At 40.4% G+C, this 16,972-nt stretch overlaps 1 protein-coding gene across 5 annotated transcripts in view; it reads left to right on the top strand.

The window, feature by feature from the left end:
* L1CAM (L1 cell adhesion molecule) overlaps positions 1-16,972 on the top strand; it is a 2,005,704-nt gene that overhangs the window by 1,472,433 nt on the left and 516,299 nt on the right. For all 5 annotated transcript variants that reach the window (XM_044080361.1, XM_044080360.1, XM_044080358.1 and 2 more), the window contains one exon: positions 3,127-3,270. In XM_044080361.1, coding sequence (XP_043936296.1) covers positions 3,127-3,270 — 144 coding nt within the window. The remainder of the gene's footprint in view (positions 1-3,126; positions 3,271-16,972) is intronic.

The following is a 16,972-nucleotide window of genomic DNA, read 5'->3' as shown; positions in this document are numbered from 1 at the left end:
TGTGCCATGTAGAAGGATTTCCTGAGTACTGTGGCAATGTGATTATCAAAGGAGGGACTACTGTCCACCTGGGTCCCAAGGTTTCTTATCACACATTCAGTGTTAAGAAGACTGCTGCCTATGTGGTAGTTCATGGGTACATAGTTTTTACCAAAGGGGATAACAATGCACTTTTTGGCACTGAGCTTGAGGCCATGGCTCTGACACCAGGCATCTGTCTCAGTGAGGCCCCTGTGTAGGATGTCCACATCATTTTTGGACTCGACTATAGCTCCTAGTTTGCAGTCATCTGTGAACTTCATTAGCCAGAAGCCTTCTGTGTTAGCCTGTACTTCAGAGAAGTATTTACCAAACAGACTGAACCCTGTGGTACTCCACTTGTCACTGGTTTGAAGTCAGATATAGAGTCTGCAACTTTTACAGTGTGGGTTCTGTTAGTGAGCCATTTGGCAACCCATCTTGTGACATAGGGATTTATACCTAGTTTAGTGAGTTTAGCTATAATTCCAGAATGGGGGATGGTGTTGAAAGCCTTGGCGAGGTCAAGATAGGCTGTGTGAACCACCTTACCCTAGTCTACGGCTTTGGTGATTGCCTCAAAGAAGTCGACCAGGTTCAGGAGGCAAGATCTGCCTTTCACAAACCCGAACTGGGTGGGGCCCAGAGTTTGGAGGTTACCAATGTCTTTGTTTATGAATTCCATGATGATACATTCCATGGCCTTGCAGACGAGGCTCGTCAGGCTAATAGGGAGATAGTTCCCAGGATCAGTGGTGGCTCCCCCTTTGTGGAGTGGGATAACTGTTGCTATGTGCCATTCAGTGGGCACAAAGCCTGACATGAGGCTATGATTGAACATGGTGCTTAGGTGGGGAGTCAGTTCGTTCTGAAGTTCATGTAAAGCGCAGCCTGGGATGTTGTCCAGTCCCATGGATGCTGCGTTTTTGGCTTTAGTGAGTGCTGCTTTTACCTGTGAAGTTGTGATTACAGGGACTCTGCATTCTTCCTGTATAGATATGGGCCCTATAGTGGGTTAGAGGGAGGTACAGTTAGCACTGAACCTATCTGCCAGAATGTTGGCAATATCAGTTGGTTCTGTAATTTTTGTGCCATTGTGCTGTAACTCAGAGCAGATGTGGGTGTTGCCATTGAGATTCTTGACATAGCTATAGAATGCTTTGTGGTTGTCCTTAGAATCAGTGGCAATCTTGTTTTCATAGCTAGCTTTGGAGGATCTTATAAGGGATCTCAGCTTCTTGCTGAGGCTGACCAGGGAGCTCCTCCACTCATGGGATTTTACTCTCTTTTGCAACAATTTCTTCCTTCTGTTGTAGAGTTTGTTTATGGCAGGCGACCACCAGATTGGCTTCCTTTTTTTGGAGGATAGCATCTTGGTTCTGTTTGGGATAGCACGATCCATGCACTCATGTAAGTGCTTATAGAGTGCATTTGTGTAGGATTCAGCAGTAGTAACTGTATTGTCCATCTGCATGGGTGTCATGAAGTTCACCACTTCTGTCTTAAGAAGCATGAGGTTGGCTTTAGAGAAATATTTTACAGTGGTTTCCTTAATGGGGGGTGGGGGCGTGATGTGGAAATCTAGAGTGATTAGCTTATGGTCGAATCTGACCGACGAGGAGTTGACTTCAGGTGTGGAACACCGGTCACTCATGTTGGTAATAACTAGGTCTAGGATATTGTTGCCCCTGGTGGGGGTGTGGATAAGTTGATCCAGGGCATTGGAATTTATGAATTCCAGAAAGCGCTGAGCGAAGGAGTTGGTACATGAGTAGTTTTCCCAGTTAATGGTAGGGTAGTTGAAATCGCCCAATATTAAGGTGTTTAGTTGAATCCTAATATTTTCCAGTATATCAAGAAAAGAGGAGTGGGAATCCTGAGGCATGGTGGGGGATCTGTAGCAAGCTACAATTTGGATTGCAGTTTTGCCCAGAGCTAGTTCCACTTAGATAACCTCGGCTGCATTATGCTGAGCAACTAGCCTGGAGGTGTGGATATCCTTAATGAATATGGACACACCTCTGCCTTTGGTGCTCCGGTCCAGGTTAGTTGGCTGAAAAGTGTGGTATGAGTTATAGCCTGGTAATACAGGGGTGCTCTCTGGAGCCTTGAACCGGGTCTCAGTCACTGCACAGACATTGATGTTCTCCATTCTAAGGAGTGCCTCGAGTGAGTGCATTTTGAGATTTAGATTTCAAGCATTGAGTAGCATTACCCTCAGTTTTTGCTTGCCTGCTCCTGTTATGGTGGTGAATTTGTCATTTGAACCTTGCCTAAGTCATCACGAAGTTTGAATTTCATCCCACAATCTCTGACACAACAGTAGTGGTAGACGATAGGAAAGCTATCAGGGGGCTGATCATTAATAAACAGGAGGCTGGAGTACAGCAAAACCCTGATGGAGTTTGCTGTGTGAGACACACAAGTAAATGCAGTGCTAGTGTTTTGTTACCTATAGTTATTACCAAAGCATTGCCAGAATGGGCAGCCTCTGTTAGAGCTAAGTACATTTTACTCTGTTCCATAAAAATGTTTGTAATTTTGTATCTACTGCTTATCAAAGTCATGACATTTTTGGTAAACTACTTTGTACCATAAGCTATCAGTATTGTTAGACTTCCAGCCATGATGGTCAGTGCTCATCAGCATTCAGAGTGGTAAGGCCTGGTCAGTACCATCTTGAAGAGCTGAGTGAAACAGGGCTGCGTGGAAGCTAGACAGACTTTGCCATCTCAGATATGCCTAAGCAAATACAATACAGCCTGATTGCAAGTTATATATACTTGGTTGTTTCAGCAGGTGTGAGTAGATGAAGCAGACTGAGACACTCTACTTTAGTCTAGCCTTGTCCAGTGTACTTGCAGTAGCCTGAATTTGGTGCATTACAGCTCTGGCAATATCTGTTCCCAGAATAATAGAATGATTTATGTGTCTGCAACCATCCATCAAAATCAGAGCTGCTGAAATTCAGTGCTGGTATCCTCTAATCTGTGTTTCAGCTCCTTTTGGCTTCTTACTTATGTATTATCACTTAAATGCATGGGATTATAGATGATAGATGCTGATCTGATGCCAGCTGTTTAATGCTGTTGTCTTTCTTCATTTTAGAGTTGGATCCTGACCAGCGACGCATTGTGAAAGATGGAGCTCTCATTCTACGGGATGTCATCACAGAAGATACTGCTGTTTGGCAATGTGAAGCAGCAAATAAGCATGGCTATATCATAGCCAATGCTTACATCAACATTCTTAGTATGTTCTGATTTCTTATTTCATATGGGACATGTGATACTGCTGGGATAATCATGTAAAGTCATGGCTGAAATTAATTTCCTCCATTTTATTGATTTATGTATTTATTTATTTATTTAATTTGTTTGTTTGATGACCGGAAGTCCACTGAGCCAAGAAGAGCCCGTATTCAGTGGATGCCCTGGAAGAAAAGCTCCACAATAATTGCAAGCTGCATTTCACATGTTACAAAAGGACATAGTTCATACAGCTAATTAAATATTTACAGATAAGCTCCATGATATTTGCAATTGGCTTCTCACAATGTTACAAAAATGAAAAGACATAATTCAATACAGAAATTTCAACATTTACATAAAGAGAATATTTTTGTTATAAACTCAATTGTAGGTTTAACATTTCAAAATATATAGCTACTAGCCATTAGTAGGTTAGGAAAATATTATGCACGGAGGGGGTTATAGTATATTTGAGACTGGAGAGTATAATACAACAGATATTACAAAGACAATTTGTTTTTGGTAGGGGAGGGATTGTTTTGGGTGGGATGAAATAATAGTAGAGGTAATTGGATGAGTCAGTCCAAGGTGGAATGAGGGGGGAGTTTAAATTGGAGCGTGGAAAGGGCATTCCCATTTGGAAGAAAGATGAGAGAGTAGCTGAGATTTAAAATTCATATGGTTAGGTAGGTTGCGTAGGTGTGTGGGGAGAGAGTTCCACTGTTTAGCTAAGGAGTGGGACAGCAGTAGATGGCCAGAAGGCCATGCAGGTTTGTGGACCTGAAGGAGATTTTGTGTTTTGGATCTGAGTGAGCGGTTGGGAATGTAAGGTTTTAAGGAAGTAGCGATAGCTGGGCAGTTGGCAGGTTTAGAGATGAGCTTGTGGGCAATGGTGAGTTGTAGGTAACTGAGGTAGTTGGGTAGTTCAAGCCAGTTGAGGGTGAGGAGGGAGTGGCAGTGGTTGGATGGGTTTTTTGAATTGGTTGCAAATTTGGAGATCTTGTGGTAGCAGGATTCAAGTTTGGACTGAAGGCCAAGATGGAGATTGGTGAAAAGAGGGACACCATACATAAGGGAGGGGAGTAGTAAGGTGGATGCAAGAGTTTGACAGGTAGAGGGGCTTAGGAAGATGTTGTGCCTGTAGAGGAGACCTAACTTTTGGTGGGTTTCCTTGATTGAGGAGCGGATGCGGGTGTCAAATTTTAGTTCTTTATCAATAATGATGCCAAGAAGCTTGGTGTTGGGAACAGTTTCAAGGAGGGTGTTGTTTTGGCTCTGTATGGTGAATGTGGATTTGTCAATAGAGTTTTTGGTAGGGGAAAAAACATTAGTTTGATTTTATTTGCATTTAGTGCCAGATGCTTAGACTGCATCCAGGTTTCTGTTTTGGAGAAGGCTAGCTGGGTTTTTGCTAGGAGCTCAGAGGGAGAGAAGGCTGATCAGATGATTGTTGAGTCATCTGCATATTGGATGATAGATGAGTCTGGGATGGATTGGTGAAAGTTGTTAATGAATAGGTTGAAGAGAAGAGGGCCAAGAACAGAACCTTGTGGGACACCTGTGGGTGTTGGAAGGACGGGGGAGGTTGAAGTTTTCCATTGGACAGCTTGTTGGTGGTTGGACAAGTAGCTGGAAAACCAGGTGATGGTGGTGGCAGAGAGGTGTAGGGTGGAGAGTTGGGATAAAAGTATATTGTGTGAGATGGTACCAGAGGCCTTTGACAGATCTAGGAATAGTATGGATATGAACTTGCCTGAGTCGCGTTTGAGGTTTATGGTTTCAAGAAAGGAAAGAAGGGCAGTCATGGTGCTGTGGCCAGGGTGGAAGCCATGTTGGGTAGGGGAGAGGAGATTGTTTAGTGTTCGGTGTGCAATGAGTTGTGCTTGTATTGTTTTCCCTGGTTTACTATTGTTTATTTAAATGGAAAAACATTTTCTGTTCAAATAAACGAATGGTAATACCGAAAGTAAAAAAAAAATACCTCTCACAATGTCGAACAAAATGCTCGACGCATTTGACTCAACATTGTTGTCGAAACCACCACATGATAGCCATATAGGAGCTGATGTAAGTCAAACTCCTATACAGCTATCATGTTTTTGCAGGGGGGTCCCCCTTCACCCCACACCCCCACTACTTATATATTCTAACTCCAAGATCGCACTACAGTGGGGATGTGGCTGAATTTCCACTCCCTACTGTACCACGATCTCCATGCAGACAGTCGATTTCCACTTATGCAAATTCAGTTGTGCATTCACATAAGTGGAGTTGACTATCTGGTGCAAATGTGCTTGTGCGTTCGACATTCTGTTTTTCGGCACATTGCAGCCGATAGAATGTCATTCGCACAAACAATAGTAAACCGTTTTCTCTAGTATTTTAGAAAGAGGGGAAATTATGGCAATAGGCCTGAAGTTGGTGGTATCAGTATTTTTGCCACTTTTGTGGAGGGGATGATGTAAGCATGGCACCAGATAGAAGGGACATATGATTCTTGTATGGACCTATTTATAAGAATAGAGATGGGATAGGCAATGCTGTGTACAGATTGTTTGAGGAAGGTGGGTGGAAGGTTGTCGGGTGCATTGCGACAGGGTTTGAGTTTGAGGAGAAGTCTTTTTATAGCGCTTGTGGGGATGGGCTTGAGGCAGAAGGATGTGGAGGAAGGTTGATGATTGGGGTGGTGGTTGGGGCAGGAGGGGGTGGTGGTGGAGGAGGGGATGGGAAGGAGGCTGATAGTTTAGCTGGCTGTTTCAAGGTTGGAGAGGTTGGGGTCTGGGCAGGGGTTTTCATTGTTGTCAGGATGCAGCATGGATGAGATAGAGTCCCAGAAATTGCAAGGACTGGAGTTTAGAGTAGTGGGCTTTGCGATCTTTAATTATTAGGTTTTTTTGCGGAGTTCTTAGTTGCTTATACTCTAGGAGGGTGTTAGGGTTTTTATGTTTTTGATATTGCTTCCATTTTTTGTCCCTTTGGTGCAAGGCTAGTTTACTATCTTTTGATATCCATGAGCAGAGATTGGTTTTGATGCATTTGGTTCGAGGGGGGAGGCATGCTGATTGAGAAGGGTTAAAGTAGGAAACGGTATCATCTTGAGGAAGGGATTTTAGAGAGGACCAGTCAGTATGCTTTAAGCATTCTGAGAAAGTTAGAGGGTTGAAAGAGGAGAGGTCTTGGCTTGGATGTAGTGGTGTTGTTTATGCAGTGGAGATGGGAGATGGTCGGCGAAGGCTGGTAGGTGATCACTGAGAGGATCAGGTAATGTTCCGGCTTTGGTGATGAGGTTTGGGTGAGTTGTTAGGATACAGTCAATGATGGTACCAGAGGTACCATCTTTATTTGGTCTGTTTGGAGATTGTATTAGTTGGGAGAAGTTGTGCAGGTTGACTGTGTGGGATGGGGCTTCAGAGTTAATAGTATTCCAGTTGATGCTGGTATCACCGAGTATATAGATTTCATTTTTTATACTGGAGGAGAACCAGAACAGGATGTTTTCAAAAGTTTTGATATTATCATCAGGGGGAATATAGAGGGCAGCAATACATATGAAGTTGTGGTTGTTTATTTTTAGTAAACCTATTATAATTTCAGCATTGGCAAAGGTTGGCATTTTATTGGAGTAGGGAGTTATGGTATTGGAGGTGGGGTAGATTATTGCTACTCCACCACCTTTTTGTGGACTCTGTCGTTGTGAATGATTTGGAAACCTAGTGGTAGGATTTTGCTATCTTTTATATAGGTTTTCAGCCAGGTTTCAGACATGGCAGTAATGTCGGGGTAGTTATGGGAGAGCCAGGCATGGAGGTTAGGGGTTTAGTTTTTTAGGCTTTATGCGTTAAATGTTGTAAGGCGAATGAGTTTGTGGGTTGAGTGAAGGGTTTGATGAGATTGATGTTAGAGATGGGTCCGGGGTTGAGGTGGATGTCGTCAGCTATTAAGAGAGAGATGTGGTGGAGTAGAAGAGTGAGGCAGTGTAGCTTGGGTTGTGTGAGAGCAGTGATTTTCTGACAGATTATTTTCTGAGACACATTGTTAGACAATGTATGAACACAGATATTATACAACGACTCCCCATTAATATTCAAAAACGTGCACGCTGATTGGTCAGCGTGCATGTTGTAAATCCAAGTTATAGTAATGGAAAAAGGTCCGGTCGCCCAGACTTTTTCCATTACTATAACTCTTACAGCAACACTGTCTCGCTATGTTAAATGAGTTTAACATAGCGAGACAGCTTTAAAAAAAAGCAACGGAGAATCTCCGTTGCTTTTTTAAAGCTGTCTCACTATGTTAAACCCATTTAACATAGCAAAACAGTTTGTAAAAAGCAACGGAGATCTTGCTTTCTCCATTGCTTTTTTCAAAACTGTCTCGCTATGTTAAATGGGTTTAACATAGTGAGACAGCTTTAAAATAAGCAACAGAGATTCTCCGTAGCTTTTTGTAAAGCTGTCTCGCTATGTTAAACCCATTTAACATAGCGAAACAGTTTGTAAAAAGCAATGGAGATCTTGCTTTCTCCATTGCTTCCACCCACAGCTCTGATGTACTGTGTAAGCATACGCATGCGCAGTACATCAGAACTGATGCAGAATACCAGACAGCTGTGGAAGGGCAGCAAGGAGGCATTATACAATGCCATTATTTCAGAAAAGTAATTTTTTTTTTCTTAAATAATGTCATTGTATAATAGCAATAACCCACTTCTGGGTGTGGGTAATGCTGGATTTACCCATGGTTGGCTTTGTTTGGCCACTCGGGCTTCACCGTCGTGACCAAACCACACCAACCGTGGGTAAATCCAGCATTACCCACACCCAGGCATGGGTTATTGCTATAGTAAACAAGTAAAGACTAAACTAGTTTTGATAAGTTTGTTTTGTACTGTTTGAAATAAGAATGATTTCCACGGCCCCAAAAAAGTTGTAAAATGTATAGCTACAAACCAGTTGGGTTGATAATTCAGCTGTATTATGAATGCTTATGATGTTTCTAAGCAAGGTGTGGAGCAAAAGCAGGGAAGGAATATACGGGCCCATACAACATCTTGTTTTCCTCTGAATCTTGTGATGACTTAACAATAATTTTGAAGATTTTCCTTTTGTGCTCACACAACTTCCTAGCCATAGGCACACACTGACCATGAAGTTGTGGTTAATCTTTTTGATCCCCCCCTTTTAAATCTGTATTCTTTACTTTATTTTCAAATGTTTAGCAAACAGTTGCATAACAAGGATATGTCTTAGAAATGAAATATATAAAGTGTTATGTTCACAATATCTCACCTAGTCTTTCAGCCTTTAAATATTTGGTAGTACTATTAAAATAAACATGAAAAAGCACATTCTTGTCCAATGCAGATATAATGTATGGGATTAATATTTCAGAAGCACATCCTAAGGTATCTTAATTCGATTTATAATCTTAATTGAATACAAGCTTATTAATATGAGAAGCTGATAATGTCAACCTGAACAGTGATCAAAATTACTTTTTGATCACTGCAGGTTGAACTCACATACTCACTGAAAAGTCTCTATACCAAACATTCAGTGATCAAAAAACAAAAACTATCCTTTTCTGTTCAGTACATTTAACCATATCAAACAAAATAGCTCTAACAGCACCTACCAGGCAAGCTTCACCTGAATAGTAGTACAGTTAGGGAAAGTTCTTTTCATAAGGTAATGTGCAGGATTGGAGTTGAGACAGGGCAGGATACATACACACACACACATATGCATCTTATCACACTTCATTCATGGATTTGTGGACTAGTGATGATGTTAACAGTCATATTTTATGGCCAAAGCTGAACATTCCATACCAGACGTGGATATTTCAGAAGTGATGATGTGATAGGGGCCTTTTGCTTCCTTAACTACAGATGGACAATCCATGGCTAGCCCTAACAAGTTATTACTTTAGTGTAAGGTCTGTTATAGCAAGGCCTCCAAAACTACTTCAATGCCAAAGGCAAGTCAAGTGATATACATCCACTACAAGGAGTTTGATCAGCTTGATGTGTTAGTGTAGTGCCCTAAACATTCCATTCACATGTCCAAAACAACTACATCTTGATTTGTGCTTTTGAGTCTGGAAACAGACCAAATCCTTAGATTTACTCTGACTTGTTTACATGTTTTACTTGTACCTGCAGCTGCAGCTTGTGATGTCAATATGCCTTCACTCTACAGTCTAGCCCAGATAACTTGCAAAGTAACTATGTAAAGCATCAGAAAAAAATTGTAAATGTGATATATGTATGATAAGGGTTTTGTCTTCCCATATGACCTTCATTCATCACAAACAAAGGGACATGGTACCTCTGAAGGCAGCAATGTTTTCTTTTTTTTTTTTTAAAGCCTTTGGGAGAGGAGTGCGTTCTATGTTTGTGACCATTATTGCAGTGTGCCCACGAGAAATTTGATTATTTAATTAGGCCTAATATACAAAATAAGTTGCAAACATTTAAGATAAATCTAGGTGTTCCAATCAGGTAAGAAAAGCAGTGTAGTGATAAATCATTCGTGTGAATGCCAAATGAAAAATGGAGGCATAAAAGCTACAAAGGATCGACTACACAAATGCTTCCTGACTTTTTTGAAGGTTGGGATATGCACCTTCCTGATTTTCCACATTAATGTTCTGTTCTTAAATGCTTTTTGTCTGTAGAAGATTACATTTTCCCTATCAGCTAAACTCATTTGTTCTTCACCATGGGCAATACCAAGAGAAGGCAAGAGCTGACCAGGGAAGGCCATCATACAGAGATCCTAAGAGATTGGTTCTCTGTTTATGAAGGCATTTTTGGATTATGGGCACTAACTCCTCCCCAGCGCATAGGACAATTATCCCGCATTATCCCAGGAGCTACTATACCCTCCCCTTGCCAGTGCATGTTCCTGTGCTCCTGCAAGGAGGATTTTTGTATTTGTGGCTTGGTAACAGAATATCCACCTCATAGCTGTCCTTGCATTGATGACCCTGTTGTAAGGATAGTGGCATTGGACAGTCCCATTCCACCTCACCAAGGACAGGCCTGCAAGCTTCAAACTCAAGTGACCTACATCATAACAAAGATTTATCCCTCCCCCCTTCTCTCTCTCAATTGAAATGACAGGTTTAAACTAATCTATTATATTTTTTCATTGCATTTTACATAATTATACATAGAGTAAGCCAAAAAAAAAAAAAAAACACACAACTAAAGAGGGTAGACTTGAAATTACTGAATACTATTAAGAAAGGAAAAATGTAATTCTTGGTGATCTTTGCATGGTTTGTTTTATGCACTATATAGAAGTGTCTGACAGAGTTGTAAAATGGTAGTTTTTCACTCTGTTTTTTTTCTTTTTGAAGGACAGAAGTAGAAGTGCTAGTGCAATACACGTGTTGCATGATTCTAAGATGTGTAACTGTTCCTAGTACATGCATCCTGTATGGGAGCAGTGAGCAATTTTAAAAGTAGTTTCTGTGGTGTAAACTGTTGTGGAGTGACATTTCAATGTGCTTCACATCCAGTCTTCTCAGGCCATTACCTGCATACTCTAATACAGTATAAAAGTGCTTTGCTGACTTCTAAACCCAATGTAGGTGCTGGAACGTCTGCCCAGAAAAGCGGAGGGCTTCCTCCTTATTGACACCTGCCAGCAGTGCAGGCTGAATACTGCAGCTGTACTTCTATCATGCTCTGTGTGACTTAGACCCAAGTTTGACACTCCACTTATGTCATTTGGTATTTCTGCAGTTAATGCCGAGGTTCTTGAACTACAATGTCTGCTGATGGCGTACCTGTGTGACATAATGCTTGCATCTGCTGGTATGATGTTGCTGATATCAAGATGAGATTAGCTATTAGTTCATGTGGATATTATTATTCTGGCCTGATGGTTTGTAAGGCTTTAAGTAATGGGTGTTTTATTGATTATTCAGTAAGCTGTTGACTCATACCTAATAAGAGACATGGGCATTCAGGCTTCAGGACCTCACTGTGTAAATCTTTTTGTGTTTTGTGTGTGTGTGTGTGTGTGTGTGTGTGTGTGTGTGTGTGTGCGCGCTTGTTTGTACTTGTATGTTCACAAATGCAGCTGTTTGTATTCCTCTATGTATAAAAAATTCACAGGTCTCACTTATTAAGCTTTTTAACCAAAGGCCAGATAGTGATGTTGCAAGTTTAACTTATGTTGCTGTCCCATGTTTAGCAATGGCATTGGGACATTCATTTTTTTCACTTAGTTATAATAAGATTCCTGGCATGGGTGTAACCAGGCATGCACCACACGGGCATTGGTGTACATATTTAAAAAAAAATAGATTATTAATTTAGTGCAATAAGATGTCATAGTTTATTTTATAACTGACATATTTACCATTGTTTACAGTTATATAGTTTAAATGTCTTCTTTTTTTTATTTAGAAAAGTTAGTTAGTTACATTTTTACAAATAAAGCAATTGTTTCAGGATTTTTGTATTGAAAAGATATACTATCCAGACATAGTCACTGTCTGGAGTTGAAAAGGACTACACTTATGGAGGAGGTAGGTGGTCTATACTATGAAAGCTGCTATAGTATTCCAAAAGTTCTGGCAACATTTCATTTTCTGATCTGTCAATAATATACTTTCAAAAAGGCTTCAGAAATGGATAATAGTCATTCTGCTTTCATAAGCTGCCATTTCTTCATTTGGAAATGATTTTCACTTGCTTTGTTATGCTACTAGATGTAGAGTAGGCTTGGGTCACTCAGCTGACCACCTATAATAAGACGTAACTAGATGAGCTTTGCCTACTTGCATTAGGGAATGCTTGCATCCCTGTTGTTGGTTGCCACCTGCTGGAGAAGAGCTTGTAGTACAGGGGGTTCTAAGATGGATAAAAGTCAGTCCACAGATAATCTGTACGAGTGTCCCAGTCATCATGATACTGTATACCCATGCCTTCAAGGAAGATCTCCACACAATGTGGTCTTTGACTGGTTCAATGAAATCAGTGCACTATGTTTAAAATAAAAATAAAATAAAATCAAGACCTGTAAACATGACAAGCATCAAAACATCTCAGTATTTTAGGTTTAGTATCATGTGTGACATGCACACAGTATCTGTATTTGGTTTTGTTCTAGTGTATTTCCACGCTCAGAAAGGTTATCTTCAGCTAACGTATGCAGGTCTGACAGTCTTCAGAGAATCTGCCACTGGACAGAGCGTTTGTATCTAAGTCTCTAAGAGTACAGAACAGGTTGGCCTTCAGTACAGTAGTTTACCATCCATCAGTAGGACTGTTACTCAGGATGAATAGTAGAACCCTGTTACTTGGAACTGCACAAGGGGTTATGGGTACATGCATTCAGTGTTTGCTTTTCTTGCTGGGTGGTGAGGATTGGGTTGGTGGTGGTCAGTGCTAGGGACATCCTGACAGACATTCACGGTCATAATCTCCTCAAACATTTTTACACACAGGAGTGCAAGACATTAATATTTCATACTTCTTTTTCTTCAGAAATGCACACTGATTCAAAATCTGGTTTTCTATTAATTTCATGAATGAATCAGAGTAATATTTACATGTCTTCCCTGATTTTGGACCTTTGTTTCCCAATTATTTTTGCCTTTGCCCTGCATTCTTGACTAAAAAAGTTGAGAGCTATGCCCTGAAAAGAACCCTGCCCCAGACACAGCATCTTGTGTGGGGTATCTGCCCACTGATCACAGTGCATGCAGTAAGTACCTTTTGGATGGGGGTGAAAGGGTAAGTTAAGATTTTATTTTTGGTGCTAATACCAAGAAGCTCTCAGACCACTGATATAGTGAGATGGATGTAGGAAAGACATGCATGCCAAAAAAAAAAAAAAATCATAGTCAGAACATAGTGGCATAGCTGTGTAAGTGTGAACATGAACACTGTTTGGCTAAGTCTAACCGCAGATAGCTGAGAACATACAATATGCTACATTGTGCTCTGGTACAGATTGCAATCTTGTTTTCAACAATGCATACACATTATGGGTGGTGCTGCGGTAGCATTGTCGCCTCACAGCAAGACGTTGTCCTGTTCGATTCTCAGCTAAAGTGTCTTCTGTGTGGAGACATGCGTGAATGGGCATACCTTAGTTGAAGGTTGTACATCAGGGCTGGCAACTCGGTACGTAAAAATCTGCTGCCAATCATTAGCGGACCCAAGTTCCGCTGTGACGACCCCTAACTTGGAAAAGCAGAAAGATACAACAACAACAACAACAACATACACATTATAATGTGCATTCTAAGCATACGGAAAATAACTGGACAAAAGGGCTCCCAGCAATTTTACACTTTCATGATTTTTTCTCTTGCTTGACCGCAGGTACAATTATTTTTTTATTTCTACTACTTTGTAACTTTTCTCTCCCATATGCATTTACTAAGCCTTTTCAATTCATAGACCATTTTGCACTTAAATCATTAAAACAATTCAGAGAATCACTGTCCCTAGTAAATTTTTTCTCTAGGAGGAAGAACTGAATGCTGTCTTTAGATAACATTCATCCATTTACTGCTATGGGAGGAGTCTTGGTAAAGGTAAGTAAAGCAGGGCCATGGTGGAAGGTGTGTATGTTGCTGAATGAGTATGAGTGCGCGCGTGTGTGTGTGTGTGTGTGTGTGTGTGTGTGTGTGTGTGTGTGTGTGTGTGTGTGTGTGTGTGTGTGTGTGTGTGTGAGTGTGTCTGTGAGTGTGATTGCTTGTGTGTCAGTCTGCCTGGGTGGTCACACTACAAGAATAAGGCAAGGTATTCCAAATCTGTGTTTGTGTGTGTGTGTGTGTGTGTGTGTGTGTGTGTGTGTGTGTTTGTTGCAGCATGCATGAGAGTGTATGGGTATGTGTTTCCATGAGTAGTGCAAATGAGTGTGTGGTGGCTTGTTTGTGGATGATTGTATTTATATATGTGTGTGTGTGTGTGTGTGTGTGTGTGTGTGTGTGTGTGTGTGTGTGTGTGTGTGTGTGTGTGTGTGTGTATGCACACTCAGGTACATGTTGGGGGCACCTATCTTACTGATACGCATTGGCTGGTAATGAGAACGCTAGCACAGTCAAGTCTGTTAGTGCAGTGTTTTGACTCAGAGGCATGTAGTAATAAGACCCTAATGATGGTGGTTCTCTGTGTGGCTTTACCACGTCTCTAAATCTGAGATTCTCTCAGTTGCACTAGAGTTACAGAATCTGGTTTATCTAGTGTCCGGTGCTGCTTCCTGATGTGGCACCCCTCAATTCTAAGTTGACTTGAGGAACAAAAATAGGTCCATTCTCCAATCATGCATCCTCCAAAAAAACAAGGTCCATTTGCTACAAATGTAACAAGCAGCTGGCTACAACTTAGGCCTCAAACTGCTGAAGGGAGAGAACTAATAGGTTCATAGGTGTTTACTAGGCTAACGACCACAAGGGCCTTTTTAAGCCTAGCCATGCAGCCCAAATCTCTGACAAGTTCTGATACCATTAATAAGTGTAAGCATGGGCCTGGGAGATGAACCATTTACAGGTTACCTGTTTGCATCAGAGACATAGGTGCCAAGCCAGGGATGAATTTCCGGTTTTCCATCCAATTGTCCAAGTTGCACTTGAATTGGATTAGGAAGGAATACTGTTTCACATGGATGGGGAGCCTGTTCCATAGATGGGGTAGTCTCTGGGATACATACCTACTTCTCCAGGAGGTGAGATCTGGCCTTTATCTACCTTTCCATTTTTAGTAGCTAACCCGTTTTCTGTGTCACTGTTTTTCCTCTATTTTCTCTACAAAACAAGTACTCATCTCACGCAGGATTTGTTATTCTACCCTGGTGGTGTATATATTCTCCAAATTAAATTTGTAATTTATGTGTAATGTCTCATACTTAATTAATGTATACGTTTGCCTTTTTAGACTTTAATTTTGTAAACTTTTGCCAAGTTTTACATTCTTAACATGCATTTTAATTTTGTACAGTACATTTCTCAATTCTTGCTGGCCATTTATTGCAGTAATTGTGTAACTATTAACTCCTTGTGCATTCTCTGGGTCATGCCTGAAACTGGAGGGGGGTTGGATAGACTAGGTTTGCACAATTCTTTTGCATTCTGTCTTTTAATTTTTATGTTTTAATTAAAATGCAGAATATAATTAAACTATGAAAGCCTAGTCTATTCAAACCACCATGTTACTCAGTGATACAATCATTTGAATTAAATTATAAGATAGCTATACATGAAATTTTGAATACATTACCACATAAAAATATGTAACTGTATTAATGAATACTTCAGTATATAAAAAAATAAGTTGCTTTCTTTATAGACCAATACTGATTTTTCCAATCAAGTTACAAAAAAGACATTCTTAAGAGTTTTTATTTTATTTTTTATTTTATTTTACATTTGTTAACTGGGAAAGTCCGACTGGACACAGGTCCATTTTCAGTGGAGGCCCGGGAAGATATGCTTCAAACAACATATACATAGAATAACAAGCAATTACATGGAACATTTGTTTAATTTTAAGAGAGCTTTCATTGCATACACAGAAGGAGATGATACATACAATCTCCAGTATGGAATACATTAAATTAACAGTTCATACAATAATCAAACATTGAGGTATAGAGTATCAAAAGAGGCAGTATTTAGTATTCAGGAGACAGACTGAAAGTAGTTGGGGTACAGAGTTACCAGCATATTGGTAGTTGTATGAAAATATGGTTGTAGGAAGGATCAATGAAACCATGTATGATTATATACAGGTGAAGAATCCCAGCATGGGTACAATATCTGGAATTTCAAAGCTACATAAAAGCAAGATTGATCATTTCTTATAAACAATGCTGCTGTGTCTTTTAGCTTTTCCCGGTTAGGGGTCGCCACAGCAGATCTCCGGTCCGCTAATGATTGGCAGTAGATTTTTACGTGCCGAGTTGCCGGCCCTGACGCACAACCTTCAACGAAGGTACGCCCATTCACACGTCTGCACACAGTAGACAATGTCAGCATAGGGTTCTAAACTTTAATGTTGGTCTAATTTCTTTGATTTAGTTTAAACAGACTTGGGCCAGATTGTGAAAGAGTTGCTTTTAGTGTAAGTCTGCCCTGATTCCAAAAGACTTGTCAGTATAAGTGACTTACTTCAGTGTAAAGCCTGCCTATAAGCAGGCTTGCAAAGGGGGCTAGATTCCAAAACACGGTTTCAGCCTGCTCTCAATGTAACTGGTCACTTACACTGAGATCAAGTCTTTTAGGTTCATAGGTTCATACTAGGCTAACTGCCCTTGTGGGCCATTTTCAGCCTAGCCAATTACCCCATGTGAGAATCAAACCCTGTACCTCATGTTTGTAAGGTAAACACCTTAACCATTATGCCAACCTCCCACATTTAAATGCCCTTTTATCAAAGATTCTTTTTACTTTAAAGTTTATTGGTCATTTTCAGAAACGTCTTTGTTTTCCAATTTATTTAATTTCTGTTATATTCCCCATGTTAAGCTTAAAAGTAATCTTTCACAAAAAAAAATACTGAAAATTGTAGTGTGTTATTTAAATTTTTACTTTCACTGTTTATTCAGTTTTTCTCTAGAACCACACCCACAAAATGATGTTATAGTAGGTACTGAGCAATGATTTGCATATGGCCAGAAAGCATTATGGGTAAATAAAGGCAACTTGCCTGTTTAGTGGAGGAGCTGCTTATTTAC

The sequence above is a fragment of the Protopterus annectens genome, chromosome 8.part0, assembly GCF_019279795.1.
Source record: "Protopterus annectens isolate FY-2018-M chromosome 8.part0, PAN1.0, whole genome shotgun sequence".
NCBI classification, from domain to species: Eukaryota; Metazoa; Chordata; order Ceratodontiformes; family Protopteridae; genus Protopterus; species Protopterus annectens.
The sequence above is the reverse complement of the archived record's forward strand: the minus strand, read 5'-3'. Positions and strand labels throughout refer to the sequence as shown.